General features: G+C 43.1%; 1 protein-coding gene across 21 annotated transcripts in view; it reads left to right on the top strand.

The window, feature by feature from the left end:
- The window catches only part of CAMK2G (calcium/calmodulin dependent protein kinase II gamma), a 133546-nt gene that overhangs the window by 54578 nt on the left and 57881 nt on the right, over positions 1–21087 (top strand). For all 21 annotated transcript variants that reach the window (XM_050336485.1, XM_050336400.1, XM_050336452.1 and 18 more), the window contains exon 3: positions 13852–13911. In XM_050336485.1, the coding sequence (XP_050192442.1) occupies positions 13852–13911 (60 nt within the window). The remainder of the gene's footprint in view (positions 1–13851; positions 13912–21087) is intronic.

Below are 21087 nucleotides of genomic sequence, written 5' to 3'. Positions count from 1 at the left end.
TTTATTTGGTTGCTGTTTGCAGTGGGCAGTTTCTGTTAAGGTTGTTAATTTTATCAACTGCCTTGGAAGCTAACTGACTTCAGAGAAGACTTGAAATTGCCTTTTCTGCTCTCTTCTCCTTCTCTGCTCATAGGGCTGCCCACCCAAACAGCTGCTCTGGCACAAACTTGGCTGAGGAGGTGAGAACAAGCAAATGGGCTGGAGGCAGAAACTTACTAAGCTGATTCACCAACAGCGTGGTCACTGTTTTGGATGATGGCTGATGTGATTAGGCTAAATGCCCTCTCTGGGTGCCACCTTGACTGTGATGACTGGAGGGTCTCAAGGCTTTGCTCCAGCTGAACAGAGAAACACATTTCATAGGTGTAGTGGAGGAATGAATATATGAAGAACAGGAAATTGTTTTAATAATTGTAAAATGGAAAACTTATTACTTTGTGATCATAACAGTTGCTAAACTCATCAGAAGTTGCCAGACCTACTCTCTGTTGAACTATGAACGTTTCACTCCCACTCTGAGTGAACTGTAAGGCTGCAGGCTGCTTCTGAGGGTTACAGCCTGCGAAGGAGAACAGCCTGCCTTGGACAGCCACTGTGCTGTCCTTTGCTCTCTTTAACCAAGGCCAAGTCTCATCTCTGAGCTGGGCTTTCTCATCTCACATGATCCCATTTTCCTTGCACTGCTCTTTTTGGTAGGTGCTCTGTCCTTCCCAGGTTCCATACCCGTGGCTTTGGCTTCCCTCTGGACACTTCTTTGGTCATATTTGTCTCATGTACGTGTTCCTGTCTGCAAGTGCCGAAGCGCATTTTACACTTGCATTTACCGGTGCCTGGAGGACACGCTTTCCAGGCCTTCCTGCCCTCTGGCTGCTGTCACTTCAAATGCTGGCTGTGTTAGATATAAGCAGCTTGGAAGACTTGCTGTCCCTGAGTCCTGAAAGGGGCTGCCTGCCCTGCCACTGCTCTCCTCCCCTGCTGGGTCACAGGACCTGGGAACCTCTTCTTGCTGCAGAGACTGGTCCTACAGCACAGATGAATATTTAGTGAGTTATTTATTTTAGGTAATGGGCTGTACTTCTCCCATGTTCCTCAGCTCTGTAGCGAGCTATATGAGCTATGTATTTCTGTGCTGGGGCTGCAGCAGTATCCTCACAGTATGCACCTGGAGTTGTCCTCTGCCTGCTGTGCTGAAGGACTGCAGTATTTGGATACACTGCTTGACAGAAGGAATGGAGAAGAGGAGACAGACATAGGAAGGAGCAGGGATCTCCTTTGCTAACATTCACTTTGAAATGGAGATAGCAGTTTTAGTGATAGGATGAGCAGGGTCCCAAGTCTCATCTGGCTGGACCAGCTGTCCAGGTAGAGATAGCAAAATGAAGATGCATAAGGAGATGTTTTTTTACCATGCCATCTGTTGAGAATGGTGCCTGTTGGGGAGCTTCTTTTAACAGGGGTGTTGCAGTCTGGAGCCCACATTTGGGCTCCCTGGAGCTCATATTGGACTGTGGAGGTTTCTCAGGCTCTAGCTATAGCAGACCATGCTCCACTCTCTTTTTTTGGTTTGTAATTTAACCTCTGTTTGTCAAAGTAACATTTGTAGTACAGAAATGTTCCTTTTAGGTCAGAGCTGCAGCTATCTGGAGTGTAGTGTGGAAAAGCTTTTTCTGCCACTATTCCCATTTGTGTGTTCTATAGAAAAGGAGGGTTTAGTCTTCAGACATGTTGGGTTGACATCTTAACCGTCACCTTGTTAAAACCGAATCTCAACAGAAAAAGTTCCTTTGTAGCCATCAGTGTTAGTCCTTTAATAACTGTTCCACTGCATTTTCTTTCTCCTTCTGACACACCTCCTTTTCTTCTCTCATTTTTTTTTTCTTTCCTGGGATAGGCAGCAATTTACAGAACTGAGTGCTCTGAGATCTACAGTGTCAACCCCTCATCTTCAGTCTTTGTTTGTGGCTCAGTACATGAGGTGGACATAATCAGTGAGGATTGCTGTTCTGGGTGTGTTGTCTGTTAATCAGCAAATCTGGCCAACTCTGGAGATTTGATAAGTGTCTGTTAACTTGATATGGTGCTGTGGAATTCAATGCCAAAAAGCACTACATAAGCTAGATCCAAACAATAGCAAAAGACTTGGTGGGGGGAGCTGTAGATGACCTTAAAATTAGTATTGCAGTAATGTAGCAGCATTAAATGCCTGCAGGCAAACAAGATCTAAACTGATCTAGCCAGGAGCATTAAACATTCATCAAAACAAGAAGTTAACTTAGCCAGAAAATAAATCAAAACTGTAGCATAACAGCTGCTTTTTTTGAAAAAGATGCAAGTCAGGTACCTCTTTCCCTGAAAATCTGAAATCAAGCATGGTAGTGGGACAGGGAGACCACTTTAAAGCTGTTTTGCTCACCAGATAGTCCGGATTTGGAGCTTTCATGTGAAGGAAGCTATTTTCAGACTGTGCTCTTGTCAAGTGCAATGCAGGCTTTGTTGAGTGGCAGTTCCACCCAAACAGGATAAATTCTGAACACCAGACTTTATAATAAATATTCCTTAGGTCCTAGAATGACACTGAGGTAGGATGTCATGCTTCCCAAAGTGAGACATGATGAGGTATCTCAGCAGTACTAATGCTGCCTCTATCAGTTTTTGCTTTGAGAGAGTGCTCAAAATCCATTAGATCTGAACTGCATTGTTTCTATCTCCATTTCTCTTTCTGCAGAAGGATGAAAAACAGGGTAGTGAGAGGCTCAGATTCCAAAGATCTGAATTTGTTCAGAGACTTGTCATTGACATGTTCTCTGGTTTCAGTATCTCTGCTTTTCTTCTCCAGCTCCTTAAAGGTATGGGAAGAAACCTTGTGCTTCAAAGGTTTTCTGGCTGCATAGTAAATGTTTGTTACACACCTAGAGATTCTCCAGCAAAAGATGCTATAGAAGTAGTTGTTCTTTTATGACGATGTTTTTTTTGTTTTCTAACGTATTTTCCCCCCACTTAAGTATCTGTCTTCTAGAAATTTTCCAGAATTTCTATTTTTCCCAAATCTCTGCTTGTGCTGTGCAGGTCTAGGGGCAATTCAAGAGAACTCTACAAAGGGCTCCTAAGGAAAAACATCACTGTACAGCTCTATGTGATCTAAGACATGCTGTCATGTGTACTGTCCTGTCCATCTAATTGCAGAAAGCATATGGAACCCCTCTAAAATTTAGGCTGTATATTTGTTTAAGAAATCACTTGTCTTCTCTTAATCTCTGTGAAAGCTTGTTGGGATGCTATTTATTTAAACGTGCATTCTACAACCAGCCCCTTCATCTGAAATATTCCCCCCAACTTTTTAACCAAAAAAATTTTGTGTGGGGTGTATGTGTAAGTTAGCACTGTGACTGCAACCTCCTGCCTCTTGATTTCCTAACCCACGACGTCTGTCTCTGTGTTGCAGCCCATAGCCTTTATAGGAAAGATCAGCTCCCTGAATGTAGACCTCCAGCTGATCAGCTGGGGTGCAAAGGTGGTGTCTCACTTCTTTTCTGCCTGGAAGATTGGCTGTAGGCATGTGAGATGCCAGACTCTCCTGTTGTGTGTTTGCTCTGCATCTCTGCCGTGAGAGTGTCTGGGGGAAGGGGTTGGTGGTGAAGGAGGGGTGTGGGTGGAGAGTCTGCTCTTGGTCTCAGTGAAGTTTCTGGTAAGCTGGTCACATGAAACAAAAAATACATCAGCTCCCTTCCCCCATGCACCAGTGTTTCTTGGCTCTGCATCCAAACTAGCAGCTGAGCACGTGATTTACTTGTAAAATGCAGTTTAAAAAAAATGGTGCCATTGCAGATGGAAAACTAGGGATGGGAGAGCTGGACTGGGGCTGCCCTGTGTGCAGTGGGGGGCTGCCGTCCAGGGGAAGGGGTTGTGTCCCTGCTGAGTTGCAGGAAACTGGGGGGCTGTGGTGCTGCAGGACATAGGCTTGGGGGAACGCCTGCTGCAGGATGTGGGGCTGCAGAGGAAAGTGCAAGCTGCAGGAGGCAAAATGGAGGAGAACGTGTCGAACCACAGCCCCACCAGGGGAAGGAGGTGGGGGTGCTGCACAAGGGGCAGGGGGAAGGAAAGGGAGAGCTCTGTTGCAGGTGGTATGGGGGGCTGTGCTTTGAGAGTTGGCTACACAAGTACTCTGAACTGAAGGTCTTCTTACAAGATACGAGGTCTGAAATGACCACGACAGAGAGTTGTACTAATTTTTATTCTGTTTCGTTGCAAGAAAGGGGAAGTTGTTTGACCATTCAAAGCTCGGGGAGCTCAGCATCTTCTGATTTGAAAACTTCATTCATTTTGCTAGTTCTGTTTGTACCCCACAGTTCTTCCTTTCTCTGGGATGTAGGCTTTTTTTTCTTTTTTTTTAATGACACTTACTCAGTATGCCCGAGAAGAGCTAAAATAAGCCGTTACACTCACCACAAACTGAGTGGAGACCTTCCAGCACGTGCCTCCCAGATGCCAGGCTGGCCAGCAGGGCAGTTGCACCGTTCTTAGGGGGAGTGCAATTGCACCACATTTCTTCCTGTGTCAGGACTGCAATGGGTACACTAATGCCTCCTGGCCACAGCAGATAAAATGAGATAAAAGAATTCCTGCCCTTTGCTGTGCTTCTATCTGCCTGTCAGCATTTGTGGTTGGTGATCTCCATTGCTTCACATGAGGAGGAACGTGGCTGCATTTTTGTTGTTGTCAGCTGGAGGATGTATTGCTTCAGAGGGGAGCTACAATGTGCTGCTTCAGGAATGGTTCCCATACTTCCCTCTACAGCACTGGTTTTCCTTGTGTTTCATCCCACCCTGAGCAAGAAAGAAGTTTGTAAAGCAAGAAATGGCACTTTTTGCAGTAGCCAAGGGAACAGGTGGAGTTGGTGGTTTGGTGGGTAGTTTTAATGGTCAGCTGGTAGAACTCTTAATTATTCCAGCAGACTGTAGGTGCCGACTTCTGTGGCTGTAGGTGTTTGGAAGGTAACCTCAGTGGTGAAACGTTTCTTCCCACCTGTTCACCATCAAACCTGGAAGGGTTGTTCCCTCTGTGACTTGCCTCCATCACAGTGGCAGGAAATAAACTGATGGTTAGCAGGAAAAGAGGTGAAATGAAATTCAGGTTAGAGGCTCTTGGGAATTCTTCTGGTTTTTGTAACTGAAGTAACTTGTTAATGGGAAAGGCTAACACAAGATAAAGCAGAGTTGACACAGGCCTTGCATATCCCACTGGCAACATGGGAAGGATGACTGGGGAGACGAAGGGACGTTTATCTTGCCAGCAAGAGGAACTGGTATGCCCTGAGAGATGTGGACCACAAGCAGGGTTTGTACATGAGAGATGGCATCTGTGTCATGTCAGAGCTTACTGAAGACTTTGACTGGACCTGCTTTGAGCCTATGTCAGGTGTCCTCCACCCTCCTAATGCAGTCATGGTGCTGGCTCATTTTTCAGTGGCTGCACTGACACCAAGGCTTCAGACAGAATCCACTGGGCTTTACTTGGCTCATTGCATGTGACTAAGACTGGGAACAGTAAGGCTTTTAAAACAGCCTGAAGAGCAGGGGATGTGGGAGCCTTGTAGAGAGGAGGCAGTATGTGCTGTGCAGGGATGTTTCATGAAGGGGTTTACAAAATCTTGCTCTGAGTGCTGTAGCAAGCTCAGAAAGGAGGTCCTTTGCCCAGATTCTGAGTTGATCTCAAATATGAAGCCAAGGGCTATACCTACAGTGGATGGCTGGGGTTCTTGCTCCTTCCTTTTAGTGAATGCACATGTATTCAGATTCCATGTTGCTTTGCAGTGCTGGCTTTGGTGAAACTGTGGGATCTGCTGTAGGCAAGGACCTCAGCAGAATGGTGGCCATTCTCTCTGAGAGAGGGAAAACACCCAATATGGCTTTCTCTGTGCCTTTGTAGGCAACAAATGGCATGTTAGGCTGGAGTACACTTAACCCCTCTGTTCACATAGTTAATTGTGACTGAGATCACAATCACCTATAGCCTAATTTGACCTCCTTTGACTCTTGAAGTTCCTGGAAAGTTGCTGGTGTCTGTGAAAGCCCAAGTTCCCCGCTTCCTCTTAATGTGCACATCAGTGTGCTGTTGTTTTACTTCATAATGTGTACAATAGGTAATACTCAGGATACACACATCCTGAGTGTTTCCCATAAAGCAAGAGGACAGGAATTCTCCTTCCCTTACCAGGTCCACCTGCTGGATAATCCAAATCAAAATTGGACAAGTTGTTTGCTGATAAACTGAAAAATATACATGTGGAAAGAAAAGGCAGCTTTGAATGACACTGAGTGTAGAACTGCAATGTGCACACTATGACTTTTTTTTAAAGATTTGTCTCTTTTAGGTATTTTTAATACTTTTTTCCCTTTTGCTGCTGTTGTACACGTATTAATATCTGTCTTTAGTTCGATTATCTTTGCAAAGCAAGTACAAGACAATCAATTACTGGAAAAGCGAATAAATTTCTCTGGCCCACTCTTCAGGCTGTGCTCATTGGAGATACAAATAGAATTACTTAAATCATCTTGACTTTTACTCTGTGGTGCTGATAGTCTAATTTCTTCATTACTTGAACAGAAAAGTGGAAACTCTTCTAAGTTTATATAGTTTGTCCCTTTTAATTTGTTTGCTTTTGATTTTCCCATACAGTAATACCAAGGGTTTCACAGATACTGGTGTGTGTAAACACAGCTTGTGACCAACTGTGTGAACTTTAGGCTGTCTTTAGGCTCCGTATAAGTATGTACTCTTAGGGGTAGTATTACACTTTTACTTGTGGAGTTGTTTGTTTCTGGGAAGTGGCGAGAGTGTGGGGAAAGGTTGTTACAAGGTAATAATATTAGTGGTTTTGCTGGAGGAAAGGCTTTGTCAGAAAGTATGTTTGCCAACATTTCATGAAAGAAATCTTGTATTTGTTTATTGTGTCATGTTGGCACTTGAACCTCCTCCTTCTTTCAGTAGCTGAAGGCAAGTGATGAGGATTTCACCACTGTCTCGTTTCTCTGGCTTTCACGGGCTGAGAAAAGTGGAGCTCTGCTGTTTCATCTTCACTTGCTGGCTCCAGATGTGTCACCCCTTGGTGACTTTTTGCACAGTTGCTGCAGCAGAGATGCTGGAGGTGCTGGTTGGGCGTGGGAGCCCCTCTGCCCTCGCACTTGGGACGTGGTGCCGCAGGGGCCGCTCTGCACCGAGAGGCTGGAAAACAGACTTGGGCTTTGAGAAACGTCACCTGTAATGGCAGTAGTATGCTGCTACAGATTTATTAATTTTAGCTGGTCTTTGAAATGGCAGTGTAGAAACACTGAAATGGAAATGTCAAAATCAAATAGCTGGAGGAAGGGAGGGAGGGAGAAAGGGAGGGAAGGAAGTATCATTATATGCTTATTTTCTTTACATTTTTCCTTAGGCACCTGCTCTCTTGTCAGAAAAGATATACTGAATCTATCGGGGCCTTTGGACATTCCTAAGGCCTAGAATGATTTCTTTATGTTCATTTCTACTAAATTCTGCAGAAGGGGAAATAGTGGTGGTCTGAGACTTGCTGATACTCCTGTTTAAAGTGGTGGTGTGGCATGGCATACTGTCCTCTGCTACCCTATTACAAATGCTGAGAGATCTCAGTTGTTCTGTAGCACAACCTTGTTGGAAAAATGAGAGAATATGGGGGAAAGTCTGTGGCTTGAAGTGCAGAGGAGGGAGCTAGCTCTCTTGCTGGGAATGTCTCAGTGAGGAAGATTAAATTTAAACCAGCAAAGAAAAAGCATGAAGGAACCTGAAGGCTCAGACGAGTCTCGTGCTACAAAATGTATTTGATGTAAATTCGATTTCTGTCTTGAAGCAACTCAAATGATATCTTAGCAGCTGGCACCAATTGACTATCTCCCAGAATTGGCACGATGACAGCAATCAAACTGAGTTTATTACTTTGGGTTTGATTCTTCTTCCAGACTCTTCCCATTCTCAGAAATGTAATCTAGAATGTGTTCCCACAGGAATGATAGCTGCAAGCCTCCTTTAACAGCAAGGACAAAGCATGGTCCTAGTGCAGGATGAAGACAGGTGGACTGTAGTATTGAGCAGCCAGATTGTATATTCCAGTTGAGAGCAAGAAGATTATATATTGGTGAAGGGAGGAACATGGGTTTTTTCTTCATGACACAGATTCTCATCGCAGAGATGATTGACATCTAAGTGTTAGTTTTCCTGCATCTTCTTTTTACTGCACTTAGGAAAAAATCTCCCTTTCCATTGAGGTGGCTAAACTTTAGGCTCTAAAAGTTGCCCCTCACTTTTTTTTCCTCTTCTTAAGGCAGGTATACTAAATGAAGAATGAGCTTTAGCCACTGGACCTCAGTATAGCTACAGTTTGATAAAGTAAGCCAGTAAATGCTGCAGTGGATGTAGTCCTTTGCACATGGAACTGTTTTGAAATGGTACTGTGTTTCTAATGCTTGTTGAATAAAGTATATTATAATTAATTATTTATACCTTGTTTTCCAGGAGGTGTGACGTTAATCACTTCCACTGATAAATCTTTGTTTGATTTATGTCATTAACTATTTTGTCCGGTATTTCAATTAGTTTTTAATGCTGACTTCTGCTTGCCAGAAGATGGGACAACCTGAAATAGGTGCTCACATTTGTTTCTAGAGCAATAAATTTCAGTGTTGCTTGGGCAGACGGAGGGGATGGAGCGCAAAGGGCACATCTCTTTCAACCTCCCTGGTTACTGATCCTTTGAGGAGCTTGTGACAAAGCTCTGTCTGGAGAGCGTGTCCGCATGGCAGCTGCCCATGGCTGAAACAGATCCCTCTCTGCATCCCTCAGGAGCCAGATCCAGGCAGGGCATCACAGCTATGTCTGAAGCCGGGAGGATTTCATGCTGTGCTGCCTGTGCAGGGTGGCAGTGTCAGCACCTGACACCTAAACCATCTCCTCCTGCTCCCTGGCTCAGGCTTGGCCCTTACCTCTCTTGCTTGGGACTCATCCCCTTTTTGGGTTTGTGGTAGGTGTCCTTCTCCAGAGTCTGCCTCTTGCAAGTGTATCACAGCTCCATGCAAACAGGTCTCCCTATCCCTCCCTGGCAGCCCCTTCTCCTCAGCACAGCTCCATAACAGGCTGATTAGGCACCGTGACCTTTTTTTTTTTAATCTTCTTTTCCTTTTTTTTTTTTTTTTTTTCCTGTTGTTACATAAATGTTCTGAATTGGCAGCTCTAGACTACTGGTATTTGTTGACATCCTTTACCCTGTCTGTGCCTGAAAATCTTCTCCAGGTCCTGTGTACCCCTAGAGGAGAAAGACCTGGTGAGGAAGAGCCTCCTGCAAAGCAGCCATGCATATACTGGCTAGAGTAGAAAAACTAGGAACTGTCCCTGGAGAAGACTGGAACCCAGAAGTTTGATCTCACGTCATTCATCCGTCTCTGCCACCACATCTTTGGGGTAGCAGACTGAAGTGGTCAGACAATGAAATTATTTTCTTAAAAAAGAGTAAGAAGTTGTGCATCAGTATAAAACTAATCATATTCCACACCCTGCTGAAGATTGCCAGGTTTTTGTGAAGTAAAGCTGTCTGCATTTTGGTTTTTATTTCTGTTGGGTATACTTCCTTTTACATCGTTATCCTGTGTATCTGCTGAAGTTTGATGCATTTAGGACAAATAGGCCAAACTATCATGGTTTTGGTCTGCTATCTTTTGTGCTCAGGCAAGGTCGTTGTTGTTTTAACCTGCTCAGTTAGAGATTCTTACAACTGTGACTTTACTAATCGTGCACAACGATTTCTGTCAATCCATTGTACACAAACAGTCCTGTCCCAGTTAATGGAATGCATGTTTGTATAAAATGGAGCGGTTTCATTTTTGCAGGTCCTTAACTCTCACAGATGATGCTAACACAATCATTCTTGTTTTCTATTAAAATAAATCCCTATCCAAATCAAAACCCAACCCAAAGAAATCCCAATTCTCTGAACAGGCATTTTCTCATCAGGTATATTCTAAAGAAACCCAGTATTAACGTTACTAGAACAACAGTGTGATATTTGCAGAGTAGTAATGTTAAAGGCACTTTGGTTAAATGTGGATTCACACAGAACATGCTGAACCAAGATGCAGAGATCATATCATATAAAGGACTAATAAGGAGAGACAGATATTCACACCCCAGTTTGGGTATCAAACATAAGTAAGTTTTCTCCTGTTTTTAAGCACCATCTCCTTAAGCATTTACATTTTAAATGTTACTACAAAAAAGCTACATAGACTGCACTTTCCTGTCTATGTAGATACTCATTGCTTCAGACTGTAGATAGAATAATTTTCCAAATAGCAAGATTCTTTTTTTTTGGCTGGAAAACAGTAAATGAATATTAGATGAGTGTTTGTAATATCCTGTACTTAAGTTCTAAGCATCAGCTATTGTTCAGGGCTAGACAGCTCTGTAACGTAGCAGGAAAAGAGCTTAATGAAATCCAATATTTGGAAGCAGGAGGTAGATGAATTCAGACTTGGAACAGCAGTGCCGAATTTTAACAGGGAGGATAACTAACATTTGGAGTAATTTCTGTGGGTGTATGGCTTTATTTATCACTTGAAGTCTTGAATGTGAATCTTTATGTTTCCTAAAGGATATACTGTGTTTTAGGTAAGTTATGGAAATAACTTGTTGAATTTCATAGTTGTGTGAAAGGTGGAACATAGACCCAATGTCCCAGGCCTGGGATACTGTAAGGATGTGTTGCCGTGTTTCTATTAGCCATGAGGTGTATTTCCATTGTACCTGAAGAATAAGCAGCTCCAATCCACAAATGGCTTGCAGAAATAAGTTTCATCTTTGGGACATAGGGAGGAGAAATGATTTTCTTCGCAAGCTCTTGGTAAGGCAGGGATCTTTTCATCCTTATTTTAATATCGTTAAGGCTTTGCATTTTAAGGTTCAGCAAGAGCCTGGATAGGAGAAATGTTAAAGCCCACCCATTGACTGCTCTGCTGGACTGAAAAAATTTTGGGCATTTTGTCTCCTGGGAGTAACCTTTACCAAACCAGAGTAAAGTAGAAAATAGTATCTCTGTGTTTATTCCTTATGTATTTAGGTACCAGGTTGTTCCCCACAAGTACCAAATTGACTCTGCTGCTGATGTGATGAGAGTCAAATGCCTATACTGTGCCAAAGGCCAGCAAGTGATGAAGATCTTTGGGGATGGGGTAGGGGAGCTACTTTCAAGTCACTGACTGGGCTGTGTTCTGGTGCTGCCTGGAATAGGACAGCGATCCTGCAGGAACTGGAGCTGCGATCCTCTAGGACCCGCGGCAGGAAACCCTCCCAGCCTGACCTTTCGCTGCTCTCAGTTGTGGGGGCTGACTGCTGCGGGCTGGTGCTCCCAGGGCTGCAGTGTGCTTTTTCTCTGTGAGTTGTGCTTGAGTTGGCCTGTTTTGTTGCCCTGGAGACAGAAGAGTGTGGTATGCTTTCCCCCCGACCAGAAATAGTTTCCTGTACCTTGTGACCGGAGTGCTGTACTCCTCCTCTGGTCTCCAGCCAGGCTGTGTGGTGCTGGAGGGATGGGGTGTGGGGTGATGACCTCTTGTCACAAGTTCTGGTGTGGCTGCTGCCCATGAACACTAGCTGCCCTGCCAGCTCCCCTCCCTCTGCATGACGGTGTAGAATTTCAGGGGAGCAATTGCTCTTGATTTACATCTCCCATGGCATTTTGATGGTTATGTCATTTTGTTTGAGCCTTGCTCCTGTCAGCTGTCTGTCCTGGCTGTCAGGACTCGGTGGCTGAGTAGCACGTGGTGAGCCCTTGCCTCTTCTTCCCTCTTTGCTCAGCTGTTTTTGCTGTCTGCTTCTCTGTGTCCTTGTACTTGGGAACAGATTCTCAGCAAGTGTAGCTGTGCACGAGGGCAATGTGATCTGGGTGGATGAAGGATCCCCTCCCGTAGAAGTTCCAAGTAGAACTGGGAGGGAAGGTAGAGAATTTGCAAGACCCAAATGTGCGAGCGGGCTGCGGATGGTTTGTCTTAAACTGCTGTCCTGCTGTGAGAATCTCTTCCAAGTGCGGAGTGTGCAGCAATGTTTGTTACCTTGCAACTGTGTTTTGCAAAACTTCATTGGTGAGAGATGCTGCTAAAAGGGAAGCCAAGGCACCCCCACCCCTCCCTCACAATGCAGGTGAGAAAGTGCTTGCATTGCACCAAGGCCTCAGGAGCATGGAAACTCTCCAGGCTTTCTTGCTGTCTGCTACTTTATTGGAGAGTGGTTCTGGCACAGAACTGTAAAATATATGCAACAACAACAATAATTTCCAGGACTGAGAAGGAAGAAGAGATGAAAGCAGTAATTTACCTTCCCCCATTCCTGAACAGTAGCAGATGAGGATGTAAGCACATCTCAGCCCTATAAAGTATTAATTGGGACATTTTCTGCAGTTCAGCAGTGGAAAAGAAGACAGAAATCCTGCAATGCCCTGAGCTGCTGTTCCCAGCCTGGGAGAGAAAAGTGTTCTGTGCTGACATTTGGCTCAGTCTCTATCTTCTGCTCTTGGGGAAGAGAACAGTTGCCCAAAGCTTCCTTTACAAAGAGAAGGGAAGACCATGCAGAGACCAAGGAGCTGAACAGGCAGCTTTCAGGCAGAGCAGTGCAGTGCAGCCTTGTTGAAATGGGTCTCTGGTGTGGTTCCTGTAAATGGGAGGATGCTGCATTCCTACCAGTGATCTACTGAGTAGTCCAACCAGCCAAGGGTCCTGCTAACTCCTGCTTACTCCTTGTGTGTCACAAGGCTGCAGAGAAGGAGTGTTTTCAAGCCCATATGCTGAAGATCTGCATGAAAGGAAATGTCAAGAGTATGCAAGGACTGCTGCTTCCCCTTGCTATGTTCTTTTGGTGGCTGGAAGGGGGAGTCCAAGGACTGAAAGTTGTTGCTTGTCTCATTCTAGGCACCTGCATCCCCAAAGCCTAGAGTTTAGAGTCTGCCAGGGCTGCCTAAAAGATTTTGTCTCCCTTAGATCCTTTCAGTCAATCTGTGCTTGTCCAGTGTAAGCATTTCACATGAGAAGATGAGGCTTTTGTGGTGTAAATTTAGGACTCAGCCATTGCTGTAGAAATCTCAGTGGCTAAAAGACTCCCTGCTTCTTGACTGAGAAGGGCAGAGTTGCTGTGACTCCCTCTCCTTTCCTTGAACTTGCGTATGGGAGGAGAAACCATTTTTTACTATCCTTCATATTTTCCTTTAATCCAGATGAATGCCGTGCTTGAACTGATGTTGCCTTTGGGCTGGAATAAGCATACTTAGCATTTGGACAGAACTTCTTGCCTGGAGTTTTCTGAGTGCGTGATCAGCATTTCACCAGTGAGTCTGTCCATGGGTACTGAAGTATGGTTACCTTTACAGTTCACTGAAGCTGGCAGAGTTCCCTACTTCATGTGATGGCTGTGTGCTAGCAGGAGCTGTGTATTTCCTTTTCCCATTTCATGTGAGTTATCTCGTTGTCCAACTCTTCAGCCTTGGAGAAGGGGTGCGTCTCGAAAGGGATGTCACTGCAAGTGGCTTTGTGTATTTGAGAAGCGGATGGAAGAACTGTGTCTTTTGTTCTGCAGCTACTGCCTTTGAATCAAAGGATGCAATACCAGTTTAGTGATAGCTCTCTAGTGGGAGTGGCATTCCCATCACCTGAAATGGCTGTGAGGTTTTGGGAGACTGTCGTGTTCCAGCAGTTCCCAGCCCTCTGGATATCTGCTGGGTCACTGTGTTCCTCTCTCTGTTGAATATGGGCAAGGGTTTAGTTCAGAGTTGTGGTGTTTAACACCTTGTTTCTTATTCTCTTTCAGATCACCAGAAACTGGAACGTGAAGCTCGAATTTGCCGACTTCTAAAGCATCCAAATATTGGTAAACTTCCTTGGGCTCAGAGGGATGGGGGTGAGACAGGAGTAGTTACGTGTGTCAGCTAGCATGCTATGAGAGAACAGATGTATTCTGAACATTCACAACAACTCATCAAAGTTGCCTGTTGAAATCACCTCAGTTTCTCTATGACAAATTCTGCATTAAACCCTGTTCCATTCCTTAGCATCCTGATCCAGATGTTCACCAAAGAGTGCCATGTTCCCATCTGCTCACCCATGCAGAGCTGTCCCTGCTCCTTGGGTGATACATGGCTTCTCTGCTCATCTGACAGTCTGCAATGGGAGTGAGGTGTTGTGTTTGTTTTTCCCACACCCATCTTCTGTTTCTTCTTCTTGGCCCTTTGTGGCACATGGGTTTAAATGCTGTATACACTAACATGCCCAAAGTTAAAGGAGGATGGGGCAATACATCAGCTCTTCTCACTACTGTGTCAACTTTCTCTGAAAACAAGAGACCAAAACCAAATTGCCCATTTTGATGGAAATGAGTACTGGAGTAAAGGGAATGGGTTTGTCTTGAAATACAGGAAGAGGCAAAATAAGGCACAACATAAAAAACTATGTTATTTGCTGAACTGTAGAGAGAGGGCATGAATTTTTATCTAGTTCCAAAGCACATAGAAGTTTGGACCCTTAATATTCCCCTTTTTAGGTTTTTTAAAATAAATAAAACCTCTAGGATGCCAGCTAAGATCTGACTTAATTTATTTAAGAAAATGCTAAGAAATACCAAACTGCCACCTTCACCCAAACTACAGTTAAACATCCATGCCTGGGAAACCTGCCTTTCTTTTGCCTACATATCAGTGTAGATAATACTTTAAGGGCATCTGTCTGGTCTCCTGACTTTCAGCTTCTATCCTCTCACGGCCTGGGACAGGAAGGGTGCCTTAGAGTATAGACTAGCATCTGTAGCCTATTACATGTGTGATGAAGAAAGAATTTCCACAAGCTCGGGACCTCACATAATTCAAAGCTCCATAGTAGCAGCTTTTCAGCAGAAAGAGCTCTCTTGCATCTGAATGTACTTGTGGAGGATGGAATGAGGAGAGGAGCAGTGGTCACTTTCTGCAGTAATTTGCACTGATGAATATATTAGCCAGAATATTTATTTCTTGGCAATATTCAGAATGACTAAAACTATTTATTGAGCTTCATTTGCCCTGTAAGACTTGCTGCACTTAGTTTAGTAGGTGATGTCACTTTTTATTTTGACCTTAACTTCACTTTAATCATCTCTCCTTTTTATAATTCTTACATCTTTTCTTGCCAGACCTCTCACAAAGTAAATCTGATAGACAAGAGGAAAACCACTTTTATAAGTAAACTGCATGGAAAACAAACGTATCACGTTCCTGGTTCAATTCTACAGCTTGTTCCTCATCTGTAACGAGTGGTAATGCTTGTCTCCTGTTGTGCTTTGGAAAAGACAGTTTGGGGGAATGCCCGTGGTTCTTGCCCTTTCTACAGAGAATTTCTTGTCTTCCTAGAAGGAGCAATTTTTCTTTCAAGAAAAGAAGCTAGTCATTGTAAACTCAACGAGTGCTCACAAATAGAAACAGAGGAATTAAGTTTTAGGCCTACAACAGAGTTGAAGTGTGTTAAGACCTCAGGAAGTCATATGATCCATTCAGCAGTCCTGTGAAAACCTTTTATACCTGGACGGTTCCAGGCACGTTTGTTCTTAAAAACCTTTACTGCTTTCACAGCCCCTGGTGGCAGTCTTTCAAATTTTAATTTTTCTGTTGGATAAACATTAAAAACATAATTTGCTGCTCTTTTAGCTTGTTGTTTGTAGTTCTATCTGGAGTATCTGGGGAAAATAGTTTTTCCTTCTTGCAACAATCTTTTACATATTTGAAGACTGTTATCATGTCTCTTTTTAGTCTTTTTCTTCAGACTAAACAAACCCAGTTCTTTCAATCTTTTCTTATACGTCATGTTTTCTAGACCTTGTCTTTTTTTTTTTTTTTTTATTTTCTTCCCCCCTCCCCCATCCTTCCCTGGACTCTCTCCAGTTGCTTCATATCTTTCTAGAAATGCGATGCCCAAAACTGGACGTAGGATTCTAACTCAGGTCATGTCAGTGCTGTGTAGAGGGGAAGAAGTACTTCACCGGTCCTACCAAAGATACTCACTTTGTACATCAGACTTTGAAACTTGTCATGTACATACACTGTGGATGCACATTTGTTTTCTGATACATCATTGCTGCAGACTACTTTCTGCACAACTTCTGGCAAGCAAATAATTTTTCCATCTTGCATAGATGAGGTTCCCTATTGAAGTGTATATAAGTCTTTATTAAAACAAACAGGAAGAAATCCAGTCTGGGGGTTCCCCCCCTCCCCAGATTTGTCAAGACCATTTTGATTTATTTGTTGATAGTATAATAGGATTGCAGCTCCCACAGTAACATGGTCTTTAATAACAATGCCATCTATTACATCATGTAGATAATTAATAACACTGTTGAATAATGTTGGAGTCTGGACAAACTCTTGAAGATATCCCTTGACACATTGTTCCAGTTTGACAGTGATCAATTTTGAGTATTTTTAGAATGAGTTGTATACACTATTGTAAGCCACTTCTGAATACATGTTTTTTCTTGATTGCTTGTGGAAAGAGCACATAAGATGCTGTCAGAAGCTTTGCTGAAGTCCAGATGCTACATGCACTGCTGCTTCCATGTTCCTTGGACTTGTTAGGTTGTCATAGAAGGGAAACATGTTGTTCTGACATAGCGGTATTTTTTTTCCTTGAAATGTGTATTAGCAGTTAGTAATCACCTAGTTACTGGCATTCCATGTTGTAAACTCTTCTGGATGAATACTTGGTGTGTTGCCTCAGTGTGAGCTATGTGCTTAACACTGCACAAACGATGGAGAGTTCTGCAGATTTTGAACTTGCTTTCCATTTCAAGTTTTGTTGGTACTGTTTTTGTTGCAAACTGTGTTGCAGCAAATCCAGTTCTTCTACAGTGACCTGAGCCTGCACTGAGTCTTGGGCAGAAGATTGAAAGTTAGGACTCTATGAGGTGGGCAGAGTACACAGAATAAAAAGCAAAACTGTTGTTGAATGTGTGGTTCTTATGCATTTACTGCAGGACACTTGATTCTGGACAGCAACATAACCGACAATAATGCTGCTACTTTGATAAAATAAAGATTACTTTAGATACAGAGTAATGGTGATATTTCCATTTGCTGTTGCTTTTTGTGAAATGACTGCTTTCTGAGTTATCCTAACATACCTTCATAAAATCTCAGCCCCAATTATAGGCTATTGCTCTGTAGTTGGGTGTTTTGCTTGTCTTTAGAAGCACATTATGGCCAAGGTAATCACAGTGGAGTAATTCTTCCAAGAACTTAGTGTTGCAATAGGGTTTTTTTGTCTGGACCAAAAAAAAAAGTTAACTCGAGACAATTTTTTTCTGATTTCCAATTCATGGTATGTACCATGTTGAATGTGTTGTTATAGCTGGTCAGACTTCAGTAGAGAAAGGGCTTCTTTCCCTAAATTTCAACTTGTTCTTTTTCCTCCTGACAACTTTTAGAAAACTTTGAATTCTGGCCCAGAGAAGCCATTTACCAACCATGGTCGCCAAACACAGCAGAATTGGACAGAGATCAACCAGTGATCTGTTCACTTCAAAAAATGCACCCATTACTGAGGATATGGATGTGCTAAAGAGGCAGAAGGCAACATCATTAAAATGCCATTGTCCATAAGCAGATAAAGTGCCTGTGGAAGTTTGCAAGAGTCATGGCTCTATGGGGAATTCCACTTCTTGAACAACTTACTGTTCCAGTGATTCACTTATGGATGAATCTTGTGGGCATTAGACATGGATGTATTTGGGAACATGTAGAAGAGAATGATGTGGCTCTCTTCTCCCTTGATCTCTGCTTTGCTGGAAAGAGGCAGATTTCTGTAAGCACACCCATAGCCCTGACTCTTCATTCGCAGATGCTTTCCTGATTGTGCCAGTGAAACGTGTGCAATGGCTAAGATAAAATGAACTTCTGTTTGTTGTAGAGCTAAACTTACAATGTGTTGCATATTAACTCTTGCTTAGTGGAACAGCTCTTTTGGTTTTCTGCTCAGTCAATCTGTGCATTTAATTTTTAAATCTTATAATTCATTCACTACAGGGATTCTCTTGTCGAAAATTCATTTTTCTTTTCCATGCTTCCTGCTATCCATTAAATGTTAGAACAGTGACTAAAGCTGGGAACCCTAGTATTATCCTGCAGGCTTGCTCAGTGCAGATGTGAAGTTCAGAACAGTGCTGAATGTGACCTTCTCTGTCCTAGGACTCCCAAAGTAATAATGATGCAAAATTTGATCAAAATCGTCATTCATAGTTTTGAAAACTCTTCTCTAGCATTTCCATGTTCTCTTACAAGGGTAGGATTGTTCAGTGTGACTTGTTCAGTGTACAGAGCAGCAGTCTGCTCTGTGCATGGATTTTGTCGACTGGGTTGTTAGGTGTTGCCTTCCTCCTAATTTTCTTTGTTATGCCAGTCTAAATACATGCCTCATCTTTGGATCTGTGACTAGTTGATCTGTACTCTGTCTTAGATATTTTTAACCCAGCTGTACAGAAGTAGTTCTTTAATATCTTTTGTTCATAGTTGGAACTGAGCACTTCTGGTTTGTCATTGTGCCCCAGCTCATGGCAGTCTTTGCTCTGAAGAACTGGATGCACTTAGGTCTAGAATAATAAAAATACATATTTTAAGAGAGGTTGGTAGTAGCCCAAGAGCCACAGCCAAATTCTGTTTCTGATTTCTGCCTTCATATACTCTGCTGAACTGCTTCAGAGTTAATTTCTTTGAGGGAATTTATAGCAGTGGTGAAATGCTGTCCTCAGCATCTATCAGAATTATTGCTTTTTCAGGTTTTTCCTACTTCAGACTTCTTTTCCAAAATATACTTGCATCTGAATTCTTTTTACTTTAACTTCTATCTGTTGGCTTTTCTCAGCAGAAACTACAATTTTGGACATGTCCTTATTTAAAATGGGAAGAAAATGTTATAGAAATCTCCTGTGAATTACAAGAATTTCTTTTGACCTGGATGGGTCTTATTTCCTTTGACAAGTGGTCTGTTCTCTTAGTACCTCTGAGTTGTGGGAGCGATTTTGATGGATGTGTGTAAGAAAAGGCCTCCAGTTTGTGTGCCCTTAAATGATGGTTATGATCAAGGTGCAAAGTGGTGCAAAGACTGAGAAGAATGGTATCCTTCTGTGTAGTGCCCAGATGGAGAATCCCATAAGGCTCGTAACTAACCTGTGTGGGAAAATGTGCATTGACCGTGTCTGCAGACCTAATACTGGATTTGTTGACTTCGTGGTATCAGCTACAACTTCAGGTTCACTCATTCCTCATTCTAAGATACTAGTCTTGATAACAAGACCCTCAAATTTCTCCCCCTGCTGCTGCTTGGAATGTTTTCCTATCACCTTTTCCTTAACAAGAGATTTGAATTGCTTCCTTAGCGACCAAGAAAAAAATGTAGGCTGTGTTTTGCTGTAAACAGCAGATTTCCTTGTTTTCGTTTGGCTGCAGGCATCCAGACTGCCTTTGCAATTGGGACAGAAAGGATGTGATGTGCAAAGAATCGTTCAAATGCTGGGGGTTCTCCAGTGGTTTGGCCACAATTACTGCCCTATGGATACTCGGGGGTTTCCAAGTGGGATGCTCCCACGCGTGGCTGGTTTTGTAAAACTGCTGTCCTGTGATTTCTGTTGCTGGGGTATTGCTTCTGGTGCAGAGAGGGGATGGTGCAAAGACCATTGGATGGAGAAGAGACCTTGTAGCAAGATTTATGCTTTGTGACTTTCTCAGTTACTGAACATCTTTTCCTTGGAAGTGTCATGGGTCTGTCTGAGAGGACAGCAAGTTGCTGAGCTTCCTAAGAGGTCGAAAAATAGTATCTGTGGACTTATGCCCTTAACCTGCTCTCCTTCTACCTTGCCAAAAAAAAAAAAAAAAGGTAAAAGGGAAAAACCCACTAGCGAACACTCAAAAAACCCTTAAAGAGACTATCAGCTGGAGTGCTCTCCTGCTGGAAAGTTTTAGCCTTTGAGCTGCAAGTTACCATTTATTGTTTGCAGTCCCTTCACTGCTAGAGATTTAGGTGAGTACCCATGTATGTCTGCCTGATAGGATGTTCCCCAAAACCCCAGGCAGTCCACCTTTTTATTTCTCATTCTGATTTTCCAGTTAATTCTTTCACTATTTTTTACCTCTTCATGTTTTCTTCTTTTACTGCTACCTCTTCCTATAGCTTTTCCTGTAGTTTTAAGAAAAACATTTCTCCATAAGCCCCCTCAATTTGGGAACGGAGGAATAATTGCACTTTTTTCCTTGCCAGGGGTTATATTTATTCTGTATGTCTCTCTGGTCTGTACTAGAGACATATTTGGATTACATTATTCATCTCTTTAGCTGTGAGATTTATCTGTATGCAAGCAATCCCTTAAAAAATAAACAGTGGGATGAGGGCCAGACTCAGTGCACTCATAGGTACTGCAAAAATCAGAGGATAATTCCTCTACTCCTCCCCTCCCTGCTCTATTTAGGATAGCACTGAGGAATGGAGGGAGCCTCCTTTGGGGTTCCCCCTGCCTGAGCCCTGCACACAGGAGGTGAAATCGTGCGAGCGACAACCTGCCTTTTGAACAGAGCTCATGTCTGTGGGAAGGTGTCATGGCTGTCCTGGCAATGAGAAACAGGAGGTGTGAACATCAGGGTCCTTCAGCAAGGTTTGGGGGATGTCAGGCAGAACACCTGCCTCTGTGGGCAGGAGCACTGCAGTGCCACACCGAAGGGCAACTTATCCCTGACGGCAGAAGTACATGTAGCCAAGTTGCAGAGCATTGCCTGAGAGAGCTAAAATTTGTCACGGCCACTATCTGCATTCTGTTAATTCAAATAAAGGAGGTGTTCTCTGTGTATTTTCTTTGAGACATCAATGAAGTCGGCTTGTTATTATTTTGGGGTCTTTTAGAAAAAACTCTCATATAATACCAGTGGTTATCAGAAGTACTTTGCTTATCTGCTATATGGCTAATAGGAAATTATTAATAACAATTCTGGATGGTTGTGATTGCACTGTTATCAGGAGAGCAGGAAATATTTCTGTTAAT

Source organism: Myiozetetes cayanensis, unplaced genomic scaffold (genome assembly GCF_022539395.1).
Source record: "Myiozetetes cayanensis isolate MyiCay16 unplaced genomic scaffold, myiCay2020 scf10, whole genome shotgun sequence".
Taxonomy (NCBI): domain Eukaryota; kingdom Metazoa; phylum Chordata; class Aves; order Passeriformes; family Tyrannidae; genus Myiozetetes; species Myiozetetes cayanensis.
Note: the sequence above shows the minus strand (reverse complement) of the source record. Positions and strands in the feature narration are given on the sequence as shown.